Here is a 21,057-nt window from a genome sequence, read left to right as displayed (position 1 = left end):
TCTATAATTCAATTATCCCAAAGGAAAACCCAAATATTATTTGAAAGAGGAATTAAATAGTCAATTTGATCTTCTAAGGCCTCAGGCATCATTCCTTTAGTTTATAAAAAGTAATAAAATTTAAAAAATCCTAATAATTTTTCACTCCCAAAATTTAAAAAATTGCATGACTTAATAAAATAACATACAGATTAGGATTTCAAAGGATATTAAAATATATATTTTTTTATAAAAAGTATTGAGATATTTAATCAAAATTTTTAAATAATATAAATAAGTCTTATGATATTTAATTAAGACTTTTAAGATTTTTTTAATAAGGACAACAAAATTCGGTAATATTCAAATAATATTTTTTACCACTTATAAAAGAAAATTTGATATTAAAAAATATATAAATTTTGATGAATTATTTTTTAAGAAGGATTTCTAATGAATTTCATTGAACTTTTTAGTATAAAACATTTATGGAACGATCTCACTCAAACTCTTATAAAAGAAAATTTGATATTAAAAAATATACAAATTTTGACATTATATTTTGAAGTATTAATCCAATTAAAATAAATGTAACTAAAAAAACTATGTCTTCAAGTTTCTTTAAACTCAACAATTTATTCGTACTATGAAAATAACACTTATAATGAGATGATAATATCAATAAATAAAACAATTAATAGGAGTTGGCAAATAGTATTATTCTCAACCGATACAGTAACCTGAAAAATCAACTATGATATCTACAATGAATTTAAAATAAAATTATATATATATATATATATATATATATATATATATTTACACACTAATAAAAATCATATTAAAACAAATCCAAATCATGAAATTTTGAATAAATAAAATATTTAAATAAACGACAACACTTCAACACATCTAAATAAATACAACATACACAAGTAAGTGATTCATAAAATTATAAGACTCATTCCTAAAATTAATGTAGATTTTTCCAAGGATCAATAAACTCATTCTTTACAATGATTTCAATGTCTTTCCCATCAATCATCATACATAAATAAAGTATTTAGAATCTTTTCAATTATCCCATGTGAAAATATCTATAATAAATCTAGTTATCCCATGAAGATATCTCATAAATTTCATCATAAATTTCATGAAGGTATCATTTAAATATGCATATAAATATAATCAAATCATATTCAATCATTCAAATAAAAAGCACCGAGAAGAAAATATCATAAAATAAATTCAATTTACATCAGCATATATATATATATATTATTTGTGCTCCAATTTTTCCTTGCTGCTGGCATGCAATCTAAATGTACTTTAGCTTACAAATACATTCTAATATTAGACTAAACGCATCCAAATATATATTTTTATATAAGTAGCACAATGTTTTAAAAGAAAAGGAGTACAGTACACATAAATTTTATATTTGAAGGCTAATTCAGCAATTTCAATTGAATTAGTGCCACCGAATTTTTCTTGATTATCCTATCTGTCACCTAAAACACCGTAACTCGTATCTCTGTCTTCCAAATTTTTGAATTCGAACACAAGAAAAGGAAGAAGTGTCGTCACTGCAATTTACTAATATGCCGAAAATTAAATTTCCTTATGGCAGGCCTTGTATAATATATTCGCTAATTAGTATGCCTAAGGAAATTTTCTTTTTATGAACTTTTATATAAAAAATACATGTATCTTCCTAAGGATTTTTTCTTTTTATGAAATTTTATATCAAAAATACATAACATTTTCTTTAAAAATTATATTATGAAAGTTTAGAAAAAAAATTATTTTACTCACTTTTTGAAGTAAAAAATTTGTGTTCTTCACTATTTTTATTTTCTTCTACTAATTGCATTGAAAGAATTTTTTTGCTTTTTTTTTTTCTTATTTCTTGAGCAACTCACTCACTAATATCGAGACCGCTTATGTAGGTGATTATGAGAGAATGCATTGTCTATCCTTATATAAGAATGATATGTAATTTGAAATTTGTTTAATCAATCTTTCTTTATATATTATTATCTTTAATTATAATTATCTTTAATCAATCCAATATATTATTACACTAACATCTTTTCAAAATAAAAAATAATAATCTAATATTTTAAAATAATTTAATTTATCTTTTCTCTTACTAAAAGATATATTTAAATTTTTTTTATCTAAGTAACTATTGGATTATTTTTGAAATATTAACATGCTCAATTTAGTATTTTTGTGTGTGACTGTTATATTTAATTTCGTTGTCACATAATTCAATAACTCTTACAAATCATCCACCTTTGCCACTCTCTTCTACCCCATCTAAACATGTTATATGATTTATCATGAAATAATTATAGTAATTAAAAAAATCAAAAATAAAAAAAACCAACGTATAATTTTAAATCTATTGTTCAATTTTAAAAGTAAAAATGAGAAAATATTGTTGCAAAAAGGGTTAATATAGGAGAACATGAACTTAGAATCAATTTAACTATTACAAGATTAAAAAATTAATTGGTTTTACCTTTTTTTTTAATCTAAACTTCATCATTTTTTTTTACTAATTCTTGTAATTTCATATGTGTTTTTAAAAATTCACAAAATTCTTTCAAATGTTATAAATTTATAAAGTCTTTTTCAAATCCTTTAAATTCTTATAATATAAATATATTAAAATTTAAATTATCATAAAAGTCTCTTATAAGTCATAGTATTCCAACCTCATCTATAAAATTTACTAGACTTTTTTTTATGTAAAAATGATCTTTTAAAATCTTAATCCCTAATTAATTAAGTTTAAGGAATAAAGTGATAACATAATAACTTATTTTGATTTTTTTTTCTTACTTTTAAAGACTAATATAATAATACTTTATATTTTCGGAAACTAAATTAATAGTTTACTCAAAATGAATTCTCTTACGTACATAGTAAGATATATTTAAATTTCATATTTATTAAGACCCAAAACCAAAAACTTAATTCATTCACCAAAAAGAAATAAAAAACTTAATTCTTTTACACCTAATGAAATCATAAACCAAATAAACCCCCTTTAGAAATTTTACATAAGAAAATTATATTTAAATTGTCTAAAACCCTATTTCAATTTTCAAACACGACATTTGACAAATTTCCATTCCTTCTAAATAATACAAATTCCCACAACTTCATTGTACAACACCTGCACAATACTTCATCATGTAAGAGAAAAATCATAAAATTATTATTATTTAATTTTTTAATGTAAAGTTAATTTTTTTCCACTTATATTACTTATAATATCAAAACCGATCAGTAACAAAATCATTCATAAATTAATAATAAAAAAATTAATTTTATAAAATTGTCATTCTCTTTTATTTATTTATTGACTTTTTTTTGTAAAAAAAATATAAGATGACATATTATGGGATGAAGAGAGTAGTATTTATTTTAAATTAAATGTCGTAAGATTGTTACCAGGGTCGCGGAACAGCCATAAAATTAATAAGAATAAATACTTGGGAAACAACGTGACAAGAAAAATTTAGAAAATTTGACAGCCTCAACTTCCAGTTTAACATGGAATCTGAAATACAAAAAAGATCTTGAAAAAACTCAAGAATATTCAAACTGGCATCAATGTTGCACTTCAAACCAGTGGTGTCTACTTATTGAACACAGCTTCATCATTATCCAAATGCAATAATTTCTAGTGTGTGCAAAAACATCCTGAAGACATTTTAAAGGAAGTTTCTGATGTCCAAAGTTTTGACATCGACCGATTCAGGCTCATCCTTGAATTCCTCCCTGAAATGGCAAACAGATGAGGCAAAATAAATCCTACCAATCTACCATGTTTAAAATTTCTATCCTATTGCACATAGAGAAACGAGTGAAAAGTAATTCTAAAAGTAGAGGAGAAAACAGAAGTCCAATTTCCAACGCATCAATTGGACACTGTTACATTCATATGTTCAAAGTTCAAAAGCCATAAAAACCTACAATTCAAGGAAAGGCCAAGCATCATCCTTGAACTTTGGACTTGGGAGTTAAAATTAAGCAGAAAATAAAAGGTAATTATCATGTGCTTATCAACGATGTCCAGTGTCCAAAAGCATTAAAGAGAATTGGGGAGAAGGGGAAAATACAAGAGCAAGAAATGATATCATTAGTAATACCTTTTCTTTTGAGTTTCCATTGCCTCGAGAGCATCCTTCTTCAGCTCCTCCAGTTGTGCTTTGGCTACTTTAAGTTCTAGCTCCTCTTCATACTTTGGTAGATCTTCCTTTCGAATTCCAATTCTAAGGTGGCACCACCAAAGGAAGAAAAAGAAGGGGGGCGGGGGACCAAAAAAAGAGAGAAAAAGTAACTACAACCAAGTAATTTATCGTGCTCAACTGAAGAGAATAAAACACTTCAGAATCCTCACTAGCAAATTAGGAATTTAGCAACCAAATGGAATAATACCGAATCAATAAAACTAAACATAGTGATGCAAGGTCAAATATTTATAAAAAGAACAAAAACACAACTTCAAAAAATTAGATATGTTAACTGGAATTCTTCCTTCTACTCAATAAAATTTCCTCCTCCATATTTTATAGAAAAAAATCCTTATCCTCTACACCATCTAATGAAATGAGCACTTACCCATATATAATGAGGGCATAAATGCCACTCAACCATATAAAATATTTATAAAAGCACCAACAAGTAGACCTAATCGCATGCCCACATTCCATGACAATGATAGTGAAATAAAATAATCACAGATGACAGCTTCAAAAGCTTGAATTTAGATATCACATAATATTAACCAAAGCCAACATCAAAAAGATATCAAGGGATATGAACTTACTTCTTATTAATCTTATCAAACTCTGCCAAGAGAAGGTCCATTCCTTTCTTATCATTTCTCAGTAAAGGTTTTTTTAAATCCTTTTCAATTTTGTCCAATGCATCTATCATCAGAGCCTCTGCACCAAGATCATCTGTAAGACCTTTCCTGTAAAAAAATGAACATATAAATATGAGCTCATGTAACAAGAACCCAACACATCCTGAAGCAAGGGATGCCGTATGTTGCCTTTTATCTCAATTGTGTATAGAAACATATGCATACACAAGTATAAAAAGACATTATTAGGTAAATCCCAATAATAATTTAGGCCAGTCACTATTTGCAGAAAAAATTAAGCCATCAGGCAATTTTTGGAACTGGAGGTTTAAAACAAAAGCACTATTTGATAATTAAGTCAAAATGGTGCATGGAATTGAAAGAATCATTTTACATATCACAAAACAATGAAGCTGGTATAAATGAAAAAGTAAAAGGGCACACTTTACATATCAATCATCACATCTAGTTACAAAATGAAGAGAGTAGAGAGAAGAGAATAGATCATCATCATCACACACTTGACTCTTATTTCCTTCAAAGTCAGAAGATAGGTCCGAGCATCTGGAATATCCTGAGTCTCAATTTCAATGGTGGATAGTATGTCTTGGGACTCCGACAACAAGCTTGCCCTGTAGAATGAACAAAAGATTGTAGGCATAACATAGTTAAAATAACAAAATATTGAGCAGAAATAGTCAGATAAAAAGAACAAGTTAAAGCAGAATCTCACTTCTCTCTAACTGTTTTCATGACCTTTGCATAATGAGAAACAGCAGCTGGATCTTCTGGGTCAATGGTGATCTTCTCCTTCTTTAATATTCCTATGGCAGTCTCAAATTTGTTCTTCACCTCCACAAAAATGTTCTTCAGCATCTCTTTTTCCCATTCAATCAAAGAATATGTTGTCAGATACAGACAGTGACATGAATAAAAAAAATTCCATTAAAGATCAAAATGCATATTTTAAAACTATACAACTCTATAAGAGAACTCACGATCTCCCTTAAGGGCAGGAGGGGCAGACTCTTTAGCAAAGTGACGAACTGGAATAGCATGCTCCTTTTGCAGAAGTATTTGACAGCCATAGATCTGTAAGAAAATGGAGAAAAATGAGCACATGACAAAAAAAAGTAGATAAATCAAAAACACCATCACTTTCTAATTAATAAACAAAACTTATGCATTTTAACCACCATGGAAAGTTTCATATCATTCATTTTCACATACTATTCCGCAACTAAATATGAGATAAATCAGTAGATAAATCACAAACATCGTCACTTTTAAATGAATAAACCATCATTCAAACACGAGTTTCATATCATTCATTTCCACACACTATTACGCAACTCAATATGACAGAGCACCAGGACATTTTTTTAATCGGGTGGCCATGGCTGATGATGGTCAGGGATCATAAATCCAAACACATTGACTGCTCCTAGGGTGCAAACAAGTGAAAAACGTAATTTCCCCAAACAATAGAATCAGCGAAGAAAGAAAAACCTAATTGACCAAAAGACATGGATAAACGAAATGTTAACCCTCGAATTCTAGCGTATATATCTCTTTTCCGAATAATTTTGATTTTAAATTATCGAGATAGACAATCAGATATCGCTAGATGTATTGAAAGCAATGCAGATCCCGAGATTGCAACAACAAAATCAAAAGTGAGAACGTGAAAGGGAAAAAAACACTATGAAGAATTGGTAGCTAATGGAAGAGAAGGAATTGATATGAGGGATACCAATTTGGATTTGGAAAAGAGACGAGAAGAGAGTGCCATGGACGAATGAATATTGAGCTTTCTCAAGAATGAGTGCGTGCGTAGTTAGGGCTTCTTCGTTTCACTGTGATACCTCTCTCTCTCTCTCTCTCACTCTAATGAAATGAGTTTCCCAGGAATCACAAAGGGACTAATCAGGTAGGGTACACCGTAGTTCTGGTGAATGGCCATCGTCTTATATCTCAGCCGTTGGATATCCTGACACGTGGTGCTCTTTTATTCCAAGAAATGTTTTAATTTTTAATTTTAATTTTAGTATAATATAATGTTGAATGTGAAATTTTTTACACTATTAATTTATAGAAATTGTAAAAATAATAACTGTTATCATTTTTATTGTAATCAACTATTATTGTTATATCAAAAAATAGTAATAATTCAATGACAAACATAACCGCTGCACTAACTAACTAACTAAAATTATAGGACATGGACTAACAGTACATTATATATTATCACATTTAATAGGTATTATTTTTAAATTTAGGCCTAATCTGGTTAATGTTGTCAGTTCCAGTATATTAACATTTTTTTTATAAAAATAGATTAAAACGTTTTATTAAAGGATAAATGATCTATTCACCAAAAAAAGGAAAAATAATATGTTTTCAAAATTCGTTTATCTCCTACTTAATGACAGTTTTGTTATTTGTTTGAAATTTAACATTAGGTATTATTTATTTATTTATTGTAATTATTAATTATATTTTACTTGTTGAATGTTGTTAAATTTACAATTTGACGAAAAATACCATACGAAAATCAAATGACAATCAATTAAGACGAGACACATGACAACCACTCCAATCGCATGTCACAATTTTATTTTTATGAAATTTTGAATAAACGTAAATTAAAATGGTCATTTCTCATATGAAAATAAAAAGTTAAGGAATATGAAAAGTAACTTGTACATTTTTTATAGTATGGCGCATTTAGACATTTCGCTTCAAGTTAAATAGGTGTTGGTAGATATTACCTACAATCTAATTAAAATATAGCACCATTTATTTAATTTAATGCTCATAATCGTTTGACTTTCATACCAATAGTGTCATTTAGATTATGTAATCAAATTAATTTTTATACCAATAATATTAAAAGAATCAAGGGAACTAGGGAAGTATTCACAAAAAAAAAATGGAACTAAGGAAGTCAGGAATCCCTTAACTGATGCATTTGGGGTCAAAAAAGTTAATTGCTGTAAATAAACATATAATTAGCAACTTCGATGTTCAAAAAGTGACTCCTATTGAAGTATTAATGTTGACTTTAATCATGCCTTCACATATTATAAAACATCTCATGTTATGAACTTATGATACAGATCCTATAAACATAGTATACCTTAAGAAAATTATTAGTTAAGAAATTAGTAATAACTTTTTAGAAGTTGCGATATTGAAAAAAAGGTTGAGAATATATCATCAACATTTTTCAATAATTTTTAGTGTTCTAAAAACAACTTGTTAACATTCTCCTTGTGATATTCCCGAAATTAAAATGTTATCGATGAGAAACATAAATTATTTTTATGAATCAACTGCGACAAGTTGTATAAAATACAGCAGTTTTTATCTAATTTCTGTCATACTTTAGCAATCAGCCTGTACTTCCTTCAATGCTTGAATTAGCAGAAGAGTATATAGAATGAAAGGGAATGCAAAATGAAGTCAGAATATAAAATTAGTGGGATCTATTTCATAGTTTACCTATACTTTTCTTTCGCTCCAATTTGGGAGTAACAAGATGGAATTCAAATTTTGTTTCAGTCCATCATAACAATCCAAACAGTGATGGGATGAAGGCTTTATTCCATTATATTTTAGTTCATTCCATTTCATCCCCTCTCGTTCCATCAATTCAAAAATGCACTAACCATGAACGCAATAACAAACAGATTTCCGTAAACAAATTGAAAAGATGAATGACTAATGATGCAGCGAAACAAATATAAACAGAAATACAAATAACAAGCATTCAGTACATATTTTTTTTGACAATGCACATGAATATATTTATGTTAGTATTAAAAGTATATCTATATTTAGTCCAGAGTGTTGCTAGAAAGTAGAAACAAACTATTGTCTATAAACATGATTCTACATTTCAGCGGCAAAGGATTTACCACATCCACAAGTCTGTGTCGCGTTAGGATTCTTGAAAGAGAAGCCTCCCCCAATCAGAGCATCACTGTAATCTAATTGCATGCCAAATATGAAGAGTAGGCTCTTAGGATCACAAACTGCAGAAATAAATGGAGAAGTCAAAATATGTCATGCAGTGGCTTATGGTTTAAGACTTGAACAAACACATCAAGCGCTGCAGTTGATACATTGATCAAAGAAATATATAGAGGGAAGTCTCCAATACCATAATCACCATAGACATTTTGCTAACTGTTCTTTCTCTTATTTACCAAATACAGTAAGCTTAATACTGGAAGCAATCCAAGTGTCGTCTTAACAGTAATTATAATAACAACAACATTTTTAAATGTTTCTCCAATGCAAAAAACTCTAGCAATCAAGGCTGAAAAATAAGCAAAAAAGATCATGTTGAGGGGACCAAACTTTCAATTCAGTCTAAGATTTTTTTTTTCCTATTGAATCAATATAGAGCTAGTAGGGGGTTGGCTTTTATTTCTTGAAAGTAAAATTAGTGAATTACACTTAGTTGATACATTAAGCAAAAAGAATGGGCAAAAACTGTAACAATAGTAGGAAGTTGGATCCAAAAAGCTTAGTTAATCCCTGCAGGAGGAAATCCTATGTTCTAAATAAAATCAATCAGTCACTATTGTCATTGATTAAAGAAATAAATAATACTTCTTTTAAGTTTTAAACCATTTGTATTCCATAGATTCTCTCCCTCTCCCAATTAAAGAATAATGTATTTGCTGTGTAAAGACATTTTTACATGCTAAAAGCCTAAAATCACTCATGTGTATAAACATTGAACCAAAACCTTCTACCACATAAAAACATTTCTTTTATAGGCACCACCTAAAAACATAATTAGCATTATCATCACCGCTACAACCCGTTTAGTATCCTCCACCTATTTGCAACTACCAAGTGCCAAACATTACACACTTTGTCTTGGTCAAATAGCTTAATCAGGCGAATAATTTTATACAGAAGTTATGGTGTGTAAGGTGAAGAGCATTCATTGGCAATCTTGACAAATCAACCTGTAAAATTGCATAAAATGAAGGGATGTAGCTAAAGCTTGTGCATTAAAAATGTCAATGATAAAAAACAGAATATGAATCATACCAATTTCAAAACCTTCATACTCAATAATTGAATCATCTGGCCTTTTATTAGCCCTGTCTTCAAAATCCATTGTGTATGACATACCAGAGCACCCTCCCTGTTTGACACCTATTCTTAAACATAAATCTTGATTTCGTTCAGACCTCATCTTATTCAAGTGCTTCAGCGCATTATCCGTAAGTGAAACTGCAGGGGCCAGAGAACCAGATGCTGGTGCAGCTGAAAGATATTGAGGTGGGGGTGAGTGAAAGCAAAGATTAAAAAAGTGCTGAGTGTGGCAGAAAAAGTATTTCACATAACAAACAAGTATATAACAAAATTCAAAATATACTGTTTAGCTGTTGCAATCTGGTTAATGATATTAAAACAGAGTGAATGCCAATAACAGAAAACTCCAGGTTTTTCCTTGGATTTACTGAGAGCAATAGTAAAAATAACAATAACTTGCGGAGAGTTCTTTAGGTTGGGAACTTCAAAATGTTTATTGTCCATCATCTAAATCTTCATATATGAATATAATGCCTAATTAAAAGAGTCAATGTAAAACTTCACCATCATCTAATTATGTAATGCCAAATCATTAAACAATTTTGAAATCTTTCCTATCTTATAACATAAACACTTGTATAGGAATTTGTGAGAGCTTATGAAAATAACTTATGAGTTGCCCATAAATCTGTTTTCAGCTTATTTCAATAAGCTATCCAAGATAACTTATAAAAACAGTTCACAATTTATATGAAAAACAGTTTAACTTTATGTTCCCTTTGATTATAGAAACGACTTATACATAAGCACTTATCAGCAAGTGCTTAATTAAGCTATTTACCCAAACAATCCCTGAATGAAAGGTTAAGAAATCAATCTTTCTATTTCTAGGTCAATATGCCATATGAGGAAGCAAAAAATTATAACAAAAGAGGTCCTGCATCTATGTACTGGGTATAAATTAGGGTCTGATACATTATTAACTTTTCATCCTTTATTCCTGCCGACACACCATTACTGTTGATAAGAAAAATGCAGTAAACTTGGAAGAAACCCAAAATCTTCCCAGAAATTAGGGTAGGAAAAGCTCGTCATGCAAATAATGGGATATCTTATTACATGCAAATTTGCAACCGTTTCCTAACAAAAACATTCAAATGGAAAAAAGTGCGTCCCTCTTTGCTACAAACTAGAAATAATTTATGACGATTTATCATATTCTAAGCCACAGAATAGTAATCATAATTATGATAATTGTCATAGATGTTGCTAATTAACGGAGAAATTAACAGCAAATTGGCAAAGGAGGGAGTAAAAGGATATAATGTACCGGGGATTGAAACTGATCGAATGGAGAGGGGTTTGGGGCGTTTGAGAATTGGCGGTGAAAAGCGAAGAGAGGGTGAAGATTGAGGAAGGCGGAGAAATTGAGGAGAGGGCAAGGTAGTGATTGCAGAGAAAGCCATCGGAGTTTAGAGAGAGAGAAGGTCACACACAAACACGTGCTTTGCTTCAAATTTCAACCATCGTGTTCGTGTCTGTCGTGTGCGGGTGAGATTTGAGAATTTGATATTTCTACGCAATTCATGTTGTCGTTTCAATCTATTAACTATTAATATCCGCCGCGAAAATTTTCAGGAATTCTAAATAAATACGTTTTCTGCCTTTTGTTTTGCTTTTTTAATTTTTAAATAAAGTAAAACTAAGATGATATATATAATATTTTATCCTTTAATTTTTACATTTTTTTATATTTTGAATATAATATTTTGTGTTATTCTAAATTTAAATGTATATTAAAAATATTTTTATTTTTAATTATTGATATTATAAAAATATTTTAAAGTAGCAAAATTTGAGTGATATTATAATTATTTAAAATTTTATTATATGTTAAGAATTCAATTTAAATATATTTTACTCATATCGCTCACACACAATTAAATCTTATTTACAACATATATTAAATAAAATAAATAATTTATATACTACGTAATTTATCTTTTATACATTAAAGTAATTTCACATTATTTTATATATAATAAATAAAATTAGGGATTGAGAATTTTAATTTATAAATATTAAATATATAATTGAAAATTACAGTAAATACCCATTTTCAGAATTTTAATTTATACATTAAAGTAATTTCACATTATTTCATATTGTTTTGAATTCATTTTTTATTTATTTTGCATGCTACATGCACCTCCATGTATGATACTGATGCAATATTAGGTTGCGACGTGATATACATGCATGCCACTTAATTGTCTCGTGACTGTCATGTGTGGTGCTGATATCAATTTAACATCAAGATTAAGTGATGGAAAATAAATGAAGGATTAAAAGTGGGAAAATAATTTACAAGGACTAAAGATTAAATCTAAAAATAAATGAAGAATGAAAAACTTATTTAACCCCTTTATCAAATACAATTCACCCTGCATATTTTTTTCAAAGGCAATTCACTCTTATAAATTTAAATTATTATTCTTTAAAAATGAAACCATCTATATATTTTTACCTTGATGATCTCAAATCCTTTTCAATTTATCAGTGTCTTGAGTATCTATATTAAGCTACATCAACATCAAGTTCTTATTTTTCTTATTTACTAGTGTGGTTAGTCTAGTATTGAAGGGTTTAGATAGTTTACACAAAATCTTAAGTTGAAATCTTGTTATTGTAAAAAAATATTTCTTTAAACATTTAATTAATACTTTCCTTACAAGACATGGCATACTCGTTAATTGTTCAGTATACTGTATATAAATAACATGCAAAAAACGATATACGTAACATTTGGTTCGAGCATTAAAATTAGAAGCTCATGTAAAGAGTGCAGAGAGGGCACGTGACATACTTGTTTATCGTTCAGTAAGTAAGTACTGTAAATAAAATATACAAAACAAGATTTACATAAATTTTGGTTCGAGCATGAAAATTAAAATTGCATCTGAAGAGTACAAAGGTTTTCCACACACACTAAGATTTAGAAACCCGTACGATGGGTATCAATTTCGGGATTTAAAAATAGACACTACACCTTAACGAATTAAGTGATAATGTACCAGAGCTCAAAACCAAATATGTTCAGTAAAACGCATTAATCTTCTTACATATTACTTCAGCATGCACAACCACTTCGTTGTTCTGCTTCTGAAACTGCTTCAGAGATTCCTCGAAAATAACTGGCATGAACAGAACAATATTAGAGGCTGACAAGTATTGGATTTGGATAGCAGTAGCATTTATTAAGAATTACCACAACCTAATCATCATAACAGAGAAGGAAATGAGAGAATGCTGAATTTAAAGAGATAATTAAGTGGTCTAAGGAAAAATAGAAGGTACTACTAGTACAAAAAAGTTGATTCTCACATGTCTTGATCATGTTCATTTTCTAGTGCAATTTTGGCAACACATGAAAAAGCCTCTTCAACGTTGTAGCCCTCTTTCGCAGAGGTCTCAAAGTATGGTATGTTTCCCCGGGAAGCACACCAGTCTCTAGCTTTTTTCTCAGTGACCTGAAACAAATAGAAGGGATAATAGTGAGCACTTCAAATACCTTGCATGAAAAGGTTCAAATATTTGGACGTAAAATTTAATTAGAATGGACTCATAGGGTAGTGTCATCTAATCATATATTTATAATAATAATTACATTAAAAATTATACCTAAAGTAATTTATAATTGGTAGAAATTGTAAAATTCTTTACACTAACAATGTATGAAAATATAATAATCATTGCAAAAGGAGGGGGTATATTCAATACCCTTCTACTGTTTCCACCGTCTACGTCAACCTTGTTCCCAAGTAATACAAAGGGAAATGCTTCAGGGTCGTTCATATCTCCCTGAGATCAAACACAAAAATGTAGATTACATTAAAGCCAGTTTCACATGATTAATTAAGCAGAATTTGATCCAATCATTTAACCATGTTTGCTCAGTTTGAATTAAAAGAAAGAATCATCTAGCTTGGTTTGGTTTGGCTTCAATGTAATCCAAACAAAAGACAGAAAGATGATATGAGGCTTGAAAGATAGCATGTACAAGTAACAACACACCTGCTTAAGAAACTCATCATGCCAATTGTTTAGTGTATCAAATGTTTTGTGTATGTTTACATCATATACCAGAACACAGCAATCTGCCCCTCTATAAAATGCAGCCCCAAGACTATGGAACCTTTCTTGCCCTGCTGTATCCCAAATCTGCCACAATATTATATTTTCACTTCCATTGTGTCACTAAATAAAGAAAAAAGTACTGATGTTGATACCTTTCTCATACACTGAGACATAAAGTAAAGAGAAAATGTAAAAGGAAAGAAACTTTCAGGAAAATTTAAACAGCTCACCTGCAATGTTACGAGTTTATCATCAACTTGTATTTCCTTGGTAACAAAATCAGCCCCAATTGTAGCTTTATACTGCTGGCTGAATTTTCTATAAACATATCTGAATTCGTAGTTAAGTCACACAATGACTTTATGGTAGCATGCCTTGTGTGAAAGACACAAATTCAGCATTAAGGGAATCCCCTCCACTAACATTTCTAACATAACTAACTAGCAAACGAACACTGATAAATAAAACAAACTCAATATTAAAAAAACTTAAAAAGCCAATCAATTTGAGCTTTTTTTTTTTAACTCAATTCCGATTAAGATATTGATTACTACTGAAAAAAGATTACCAATGTGCAAAATATCTTCATTTACTTTACTAATTTTAGATGTTAAGCACCCAATTAATATTATGCCAGCTGGACCTGAACCAGTGTGTTCCAAAACAACGATTGCCAACTCATATACTACCGATGTTGGCCGGGACTTTACAGAGACTCGTTGGAAAAACGGAACAAAACAAAAAGGGAAACAGTTGAAAGCTCAAAAGCATTCATGATTTGAAATGAATAATGCACCTACAGCGAATCACTGACATCAGAAAAACTAACAAACTTTCACTTTTTTTTTTTTTTTTTTGCTTTCAAACTGAAAATTCAAATGCCAAATGGATACTGGTTCATCAAAGAAGTTTTTCCCACCCTGAAAATAAGATCAAGAAAAAGGAATGCATTAACATTCACATTTATCGATGGAGAAGCTTCCATGAAGTAATAATCTCATTAAAGTAACATACAAGAAGAAAGGGAATTGAAGATGGAAAATTTGGAATGGAAAGAATTTAAAACTAGGTGCCATGGTACATACCCACTATCACCAAGAACAATGATCTTTAGCAAAGTTCTCTTTCTCTGTGAAATGTCCATGTTGGAGACTCAAAACTCAAGGTTAATTGACAGAAAGAACAATCTTCTTCTTTTTCTCGAGGATGGGAAATGGAAATGGAAAAGTAGGAAACAAATGGTGTGGCCTTATGAGAGAAAAGGGAAGTTCACGATTCCTCTTCTTGGTTGGTGATATGAATATCCTCCTTTGTGGGGAATTGCTTTTTTTATTTTTTTTCCTTCTTTCTTTTCTTTTCTGCATTTGAATGATGCAGGTGAGTATCATGTGATTTGCAAACCAAAACAACGTTTTCTAGTGACAGCGGAGCATTATTATATTTAACCTATAAAAAAGTTGTCATGTCACAGTTTTTTTTTTAAAGTTGACTTTGGAATATACGTGCTTGCCTCTCATTGTTCGATCTAAAATCTGAATCTGTATGTATGGGCTGCAAATAAAGCAGCAGGCTACAGTAACTATGCTTCACGGTTGGACAGTTGAGAAACGCTATTCAGTTAATCAGTTATGTTGTAATCTGATCTGATTCTGACACACTTTGAAGGAACCGATGATGCCTGCATTTAATTTACAGCGCTACTATGTTCTAACACACTCCTTTTCACTATGTTTGGTTTAGAGAGAAGAAAGTGAAAAAAATAATGAAATTTGGATTCGTAGGTTTGCTAGGATTAAACGTATATAAAATGACACAAGCATTCCTATTATAAGAAGAAATATGCAAAAAAGTGTCCATAAAGTATTACTATGATTTTAAATGCATTCTAAATATGATTTCTAATAAAGAGAAAAGCATCTCCCTTTCTGTTTCAAAGAAGGGAGGAAGAAAGCCTTTCTTGCCTTGTCTTGGATAGGCATTCAAGTTGTTCTATTATCCCCAATCTCTGGGCTTATGCTGGATTATCTATGATCTCTTATTCCTAGGCTGATGATAGAAGAAAAGAAGACAGATAGACAAAGGACTAGTCCGCTGCATAAAAGACCACGGTTTTCTGACTCAGACAACACAAGTTAATGAAGTTGGTGCTTGATTAAGCGATGGCAGAATCTTCTAGTCTACTAGAGGTTCTCTCTTCTTCTTTGAATTCGATGGATTGATCAAACCATAACACTAGACGCTGACTCAAAAGTGATTCTCAAGTTATGTAAGGTTCTCAATTCTCCCTCCCAACTTTTTAAGCAACCAAATTGAAGAAATATTAACCGCACTTTTTTAATACATTATTTGCTATTCACTGAAATTTATTGGAATAAATATATAAATGAAATTAATGAAAAAATGTGAGAACTAAGAGAAGCTTTCATCCAATATTAGAGTCTGCTCTGATACTATGTTAGATTTCATCTTAAAATCAATTAAGTGAAGTTGTCCAACGGATATATAAACTACACTCCAAGGATTGAGGTAGTCGATGTGAGACTTGAATATTTTCCAATACAATCGACTATACTTTATATCATGGATGCGTGATGAAATAGTACTTGTCTACTTGATTATAAACAACAACCGTGTACCTCTTTAGAGACATTATAATTTTGTTGTGAATCCACTTCAAAAAACATTCAAAATTCATAAAACTTGCACCATCAAGAAATAGTATCACACAACTCATATATGTCTATCTTATGCCAACGATAAAACTAAATAATATAAATAAATTAAGGAGGAAAAAAAATACTCTCACCGATTTTTTATAAAACTAAGTTAATAGATTTATCAATATTAAAAAATTAGTTGGTTTAGCTAATAGTATTAAAATATAAAATTAATTTTAAAAAAATTATAAAATTAAATTAAAAATTACTTTATATATATATATATATATATATATATGTAATTTTAATTAACGAAACAATAATTTTGACACTATCTGAATTATTATTTGGTGGTGTCAAATTAAAGTTTATTATGCCCTTATTTTATCATATTTTTAATCTATTTTCATATCTTATAATGTGTTAACTATCCAATATATACTTATATTTTTATAATAAGTTACATAATAAAAGAATAAAAATAAGGCTTTGATCTTGTTGCTTAATTATGAATAAACCTTTTTTAGACTGGAAAATTGTGAATAAACCTATTTAATGAAGATATATATATATATAAGGATAGCGCACAATAACACTAATGAAATTGCAGTGGGATCGATATACACAGTATTAACTATACATAAATTTAATACACTTTATACTGTAGAATTAAAAAGTTTTTTTTTTCTAGCTATGAGAATGGTATGTGGCTATCATTCTCATGCCCCAACATCTATCCATTCACTCTTTCAACCCTGGAAGTGCCTAGTCGCCTACCAGCAATTAAAGTGCTCTTTTCACGTTTAACAAATATCAAGTAATCATTTCTCAAAAATATTTTTAATTTATTTATTGTGGACTAGCTTCCTTTTCTTTTATTGCTTTTTTCTTCTTGTCAATTCCAGGTAATTTCATCTCTTCTTGGTCAGCCTCTCTTCTTTTTTCCAAATCCCCACATTGGATTTTAAAGTGCAACACTTGCTTGCACGAAGAGAAGTATACTTTTTTGCTAGAATAATTACACCATTGATTTGATACATCATTAAAATTTGGATAATTATGCGAATGTTTGTTTTGCCGTCTATTTGAAAGCAACTAAACAGAGAAATTACAAACAGCTATGTAGGGAAATTAACTGAATTTGAGGATATATATATTATTTGATATACATATTTTAGTAGATTACTTTATCTTTTGTTAATTTTTAAGTTTTTATTACTTTTCTCTTTAGTTAAAATAGACAAAAGGCACGGAGTGTTTATATATATATAAAAGAAATATTTTTTTAGTATATATTTTTTTTTATGTTTTTATTCATAAATTAATAAAAAAAATTATCACCTGTTATCTATCCATCACTGATAATGTAAAACAAATAAAACTAAAATTAAAAGTGAACATGATAAGTTTTTAAAAGAATAAATAAATATTTTGGTTCTTGTTTTTGTATTGAACTATAAAAAATAGTTCTTACAAAATAATCATTGTCATTAAATTAAGAAGTAAGTTGAGATGTATTGTTGAACATTTTAATGTCACTGTATTAGGTGTTACAGCAAATTAGTCCCAAACGACACTGTGTTGCTGTTGGAGCATTCTTTCAGTCTTCTTCTTCTCCTCATATATTCAAAGGTGGAGCCGTTGAAGACACTTGTGGGGAGGGAGCTAGCAATAGCAATGGCAACTCGAAGGATGCAGCGTTCAAAGGTGGAGCGGTTGAAGATGCTGTTGCAGCATTCTTTGAGTCTCTTTTTCTTCTCATCCAATTTTAATTTCGCCCATCCCGTTCCCTCATTCACTCCCGCCCATTAGTCTCTCTCTCTCAACCAAGTTGCAGGTTTTGTGGCTGAAAAACCAGCGCGGTGAGGGACTCATGGGAAGATTGATGTTTTGGCGAGTATGATTTCGTTGACGAGTTTGTGGCTTCACGGGAACAAGTTTGAAGGGAGTGTGCCAGATAGTATTGGGGATTTGGTTTCTCTAAAGGATTTGGATCTCAACGGGAATGAGTTTGTTGGGTTGATTCCGAGTGATTTGTAGATCAAGGGGCAACGCATGTTCTAAGTGATTTGGATATATTCTGTTTTAGTTACTGTTGTGACATAATCATTTGTGTTTTACAATTTTATATTCTATAAAAATACAGATTGATCAAAATAGGACAAAGATTTTCCTTCGAAAACAAGTATACAAATTAAAATAAATTGTGTAAACGTAGCCCATGCTTTGAAAGCAGAAGAATGATTTATCAATCAGTATGAACTCCTTGTGCATGAGATCTTAGATGAGTACTAGATGCTTACATGAAAAAAAAATGCATTAATATTTTTTTCCTCAAGCTATGTACACGTACTTGAAGACTGGGGCATTATATCACGAGTTAATTAAGGTGATTTACCCAAAATGTGGTACATCTCGAGAATTTTTTATTTAAAAATAAAACTTAACTTGAACTTGAAAAATTAATCCTAACAAAATATTAGAATAAAGTTTATATATATTTATATAAGCTGTGCTTTTCAAATATATATATATATATATATAAAGGTTTTGGTTCCAATTTAGTGTTGTAAAACCATGCTATAAATCATCTATTGGCCCATATACATAATTAAATCCATTCTGTTTGCTTCCTCTTTCTCTCCATCTATTACTCATATTCATGTATCTCCAGAGCTATCTTCTGTCAGCAGTTTGAACAACATGGTAGAAGCAAAAATGGGGCCAAAGTGTTTCTGGTATCCAAACACGTAATTTCAAAAAGAATATATGCACGGTTCAAGATCACAAGAAAATTATGAATATAAGATAATTTGATACAATATTTAAGTTTAATAGCAAAAAGTAGAGATAGTTTATCTTACTTTAGAGACACACACAATATACTAGCAAAGCTGCTTCCATTCCCCTACAATATTCCCTTCCTCTCCTTTCTCCCTTTGTCTTCTTTTTTCTCTTTTTCCATCCCTTCCAAAATGAAGTTCCTAAATATTGTAGTTATTTACGTACCTTAGGGCCACGGGGGCATTTCTCCAGAGAGGAGTAGAAGTGGTATCACAATTGGCGCAGCGGCGAGCGAGGAGAGGGTCGGTGGTGTTGGTGGTTCCGGAGGACTTGGAATGGGATTGAGGGTTGTTGTGTTTGGATTGTAGTAAGTCCCTGCAGAAGTTAGAGACGGAATGGCATTCGTGGCGGCTTCGTTTTTCTTCGTCTTCGGAGACGCAGGTGGAAGGGGTACCGAGGGAGAGGTTGCAGTCAACGGAAGAAGAGGAAGAGGGAGTGAAGGAAGAATAGTCATAAATGTTGTCGGAATCATGTAGGGTGGTGGTTTGTGGTTGGGCATGGAGAAAAACATGGCGAAGGAGCTGGTGGTTTGGCTGTGAAACATACCCCATGTGCAGGGTCCCATGACGTGCCCCTGGGAGCCACTGCAACAGTGGTGTCACATGGTTTTGCTTCACTTGTCACGTAAACATATGATTAACAATGTGTATTTTTTACCTTTTAAAAAGATAAAAACTGTGTAAAATACCTACAAGAACCAAAATACCTATTCACTCGTTTTTAAAATGATTAATTTTAACCTTAACTTCTTCTTACTAACCACCCATTTTCCCCTATTCTCTTTGAAAGGTGGGATATCATTTTAAGCTTTAATCATATGTAACTAGAGTTGTTGTTTCAACTTTTATTCATCTCTTCATAAATTAAGAAATATATACAAATAAGATGTATTAAAAAAAAGTACACTAAAAATGTGATAACGCAATAAAAATATAAATACACAAGCTTGTAAATTTAATTGACATTTTATCCATTAAGAAGTAAGAAAACAGAAGAAAAAAATATTAAACTAAAATTAACATAATCCCAACATATAATAAACAAATTATTATTATTAAATTATACAAAACAAAATGCAAATATAGGCGCTGTGGCACTGAATTTCCGTTGGTATATATGAACGGTACTTCAAACATGTACTAATTCTGCACACGAATATAAGCTTTTAAGACAAAAATGAATTAATGTGATTAAAAATGACTGTCGCCAGTAGAGACCAATGACTGCACTAGAAATGTTGAATCCAAAAATGATGATGGCATGAGTGCTTGGTGTTGGGTGGGAATTACATTGACGATTGACGAATGTATTGTTGAGTGAAGTCAATGTTGATCTTTACATCATGCGAGCGATTTGCCTATTTCCTTGTACTTTCTCGCATATGTATTATATTATTTGATTTGATGTGTCTTAGTCTCACTAATCAAAAGCTCTGAGCAATGCTCTCCACATACCCAGGATCTCCTTTTTCTCGTTATCTGACTAGTGACTATATAC

General features: G+C 30.2%; 4 protein-coding genes across 4 annotated transcripts; all 4 read right to left on the bottom strand.

The window, feature by feature from the left end:
* Window positions 1–3,454: 3,454 nt before the first annotated feature.
* LOC114421921 (probable ATP synthase 24 kDa subunit, mitochondrial) lies at window positions 3,455–6,801 on the bottom strand. Its single transcript, XM_028388058.1, has 7 exons — window positions 6,618–6,801; window positions 5,863–5,956; window positions 5,598–5,742; window positions 5,386–5,496; window positions 4,826–4,972; window positions 4,146–4,268; window positions 3,455–3,774 (listed from the first exon to the last, which is right to left on the bottom strand). Exons 1-7 carry the CDS (start codon window positions 6,654–6,656, stop codon window positions 3,708–3,710), a joined length of 726 nt encoding a protein of 241 aa, XP_028243859.1. The 5' UTR covers window positions 6,657–6,801; the 3' UTR covers window positions 3,455–3,707.
* Window positions 6,802–8,565: 1,764 nt separating this feature from the next.
* On the bottom strand, window positions 8,566–11,503 carry LOC114421919 (iron-sulfur assembly protein IscA, chloroplastic). The gene is made up of 3 exons (XM_028388057.1): window positions 11,253–11,503; window positions 9,935–10,153; window positions 8,566–8,901 (listed from the first exon to the last, which is right to left on the bottom strand). Exons 1-3 carry the CDS (start codon window positions 11,386–11,388, stop codon window positions 8,759–8,761), a joined length of 498 nt encoding a protein of 165 aa, XP_028243858.1. The 5' UTR covers window positions 11,389–11,503; the 3' UTR covers window positions 8,566–8,758.
* A 1,255-nt stretch (window positions 11,504–12,758) lies between these two features.
* LOC114424442 (ras-related protein Rab7-like) lies at window positions 12,759–15,763 on the bottom strand. Its single transcript, XM_028391291.1, has 7 exons — window positions 15,145–15,763; window positions 14,953–14,979; window positions 14,290–14,389; window positions 13,997–14,143; window positions 13,703–13,783; window positions 13,307–13,452; window positions 12,759–13,116 (listed from the first exon to the last, which is right to left on the bottom strand). The coding sequence occupies exons 1-7, from the start codon at window positions 15,201–15,203 to the stop codon at window positions 13,053–13,055; spliced, it is 624 nt and encodes a 207-aa protein (XP_028247092.1). The 5' UTR covers window positions 15,204–15,763; the 3' UTR covers window positions 12,759–13,052.
* Window positions 15,764–19,276: 3,513 nt separating this feature from the next.
* Window positions 19,277–20,193, bottom strand: LOC114420862 (GATA transcription factor 18-like). Its single transcript, XM_028386580.1, has one exon. It carries the CDS (start codon window positions 20,109–20,111, stop codon window positions 19,701–19,703), a length of 411 nt encoding a protein of 136 aa, XP_028242381.1. The 5' UTR covers window positions 20,112–20,193; the 3' UTR covers window positions 19,277–19,700.
* Between the last annotated feature and the right edge of the window lie 864 nt (window positions 20,194–21,057).

This window comes from Glycine soja, chromosome 8 (genome assembly GCF_004193775.1).
Source record: "Glycine soja cultivar W05 chromosome 8, ASM419377v2, whole genome shotgun sequence".
Classification (NCBI taxonomy): domain Eukaryota; kingdom Viridiplantae; phylum Streptophyta; class Magnoliopsida; order Fabales; family Fabaceae; genus Glycine; species Glycine soja.
This window is presented reverse-complemented; position numbering and strand designations above follow the sequence as displayed.

Excerpts from the sequence above, each read along its gene's own strand:
- LOC114420862 (XM_028386580.1), bottom strand. The coding sequence starts at position 20,111 with ATGGGGTATGTTTCACAGCCAAACCACCAGCTCCTTCGCCATGTTTTT.
- LOC114421921 (XM_028388058.1), bottom strand. The coding sequence starts at position 6,656 with ATGGCACTCTCTTCTCGTCTCTTTTCCAAATCCAAATTG. Across the intron at positions 5,957-6,617 it reads TCTTTTCCAAATCCAAATTG|ATCTATGGCTGTCAAATACT; the intron begins GTATCCCTCATA and ends ATTTTCTTACAG. Across the intron at positions 4,269-4,825 it reads TTTGATAAGATTAATAAGAA|AATTGGAATTCGAAAGGAAG; the intron begins GTAAGTTCATAT and ends GTGCCACCTTAG.
- LOC114424442 (XM_028391291.1), bottom strand. The coding sequence starts at position 15,203 with ATGGACATTTCACAGAGAAAGAGAACTTTGCTAAAGATCATTGTTCTT. Across the intron at positions 14,144-14,289 it reads ATAAACTCGTAACATTGCAG|ATTTGGGATACAGCAGGGCA; the intron begins GTGAGCTGTTTA and ends ATATTGTGGCAG. Across the intron at positions 13,453-13,702 it reads ACGGTGGAAACAGTAGAAGG|GTCACTGAGAAAAAAGCTAG; the intron begins GTATTGAATATA and ends TATTTGTTTCAG.
- LOC114421919 (XM_028388057.1), bottom strand. The coding sequence starts at position 11,388 with ATGGCTTTCTCTGCAATCACTACCTTGCCCTCTCCTCAATTTCTCCGC. Across the intron at positions 10,154-11,252 it reads TCGATCAGTTTCAATCCCCG|CTGCACCAGCATCTGGTTCT; the intron begins GTACATTATATC and ends AATATCTTTCAG. Across the intron at positions 8,902-9,934 it reads GTATGAAGGTTTTGAAATTG|TTTGTGATCCTAAGAGCCTA; the intron begins GTATGATTCATA and ends TTATTTCTGCAG.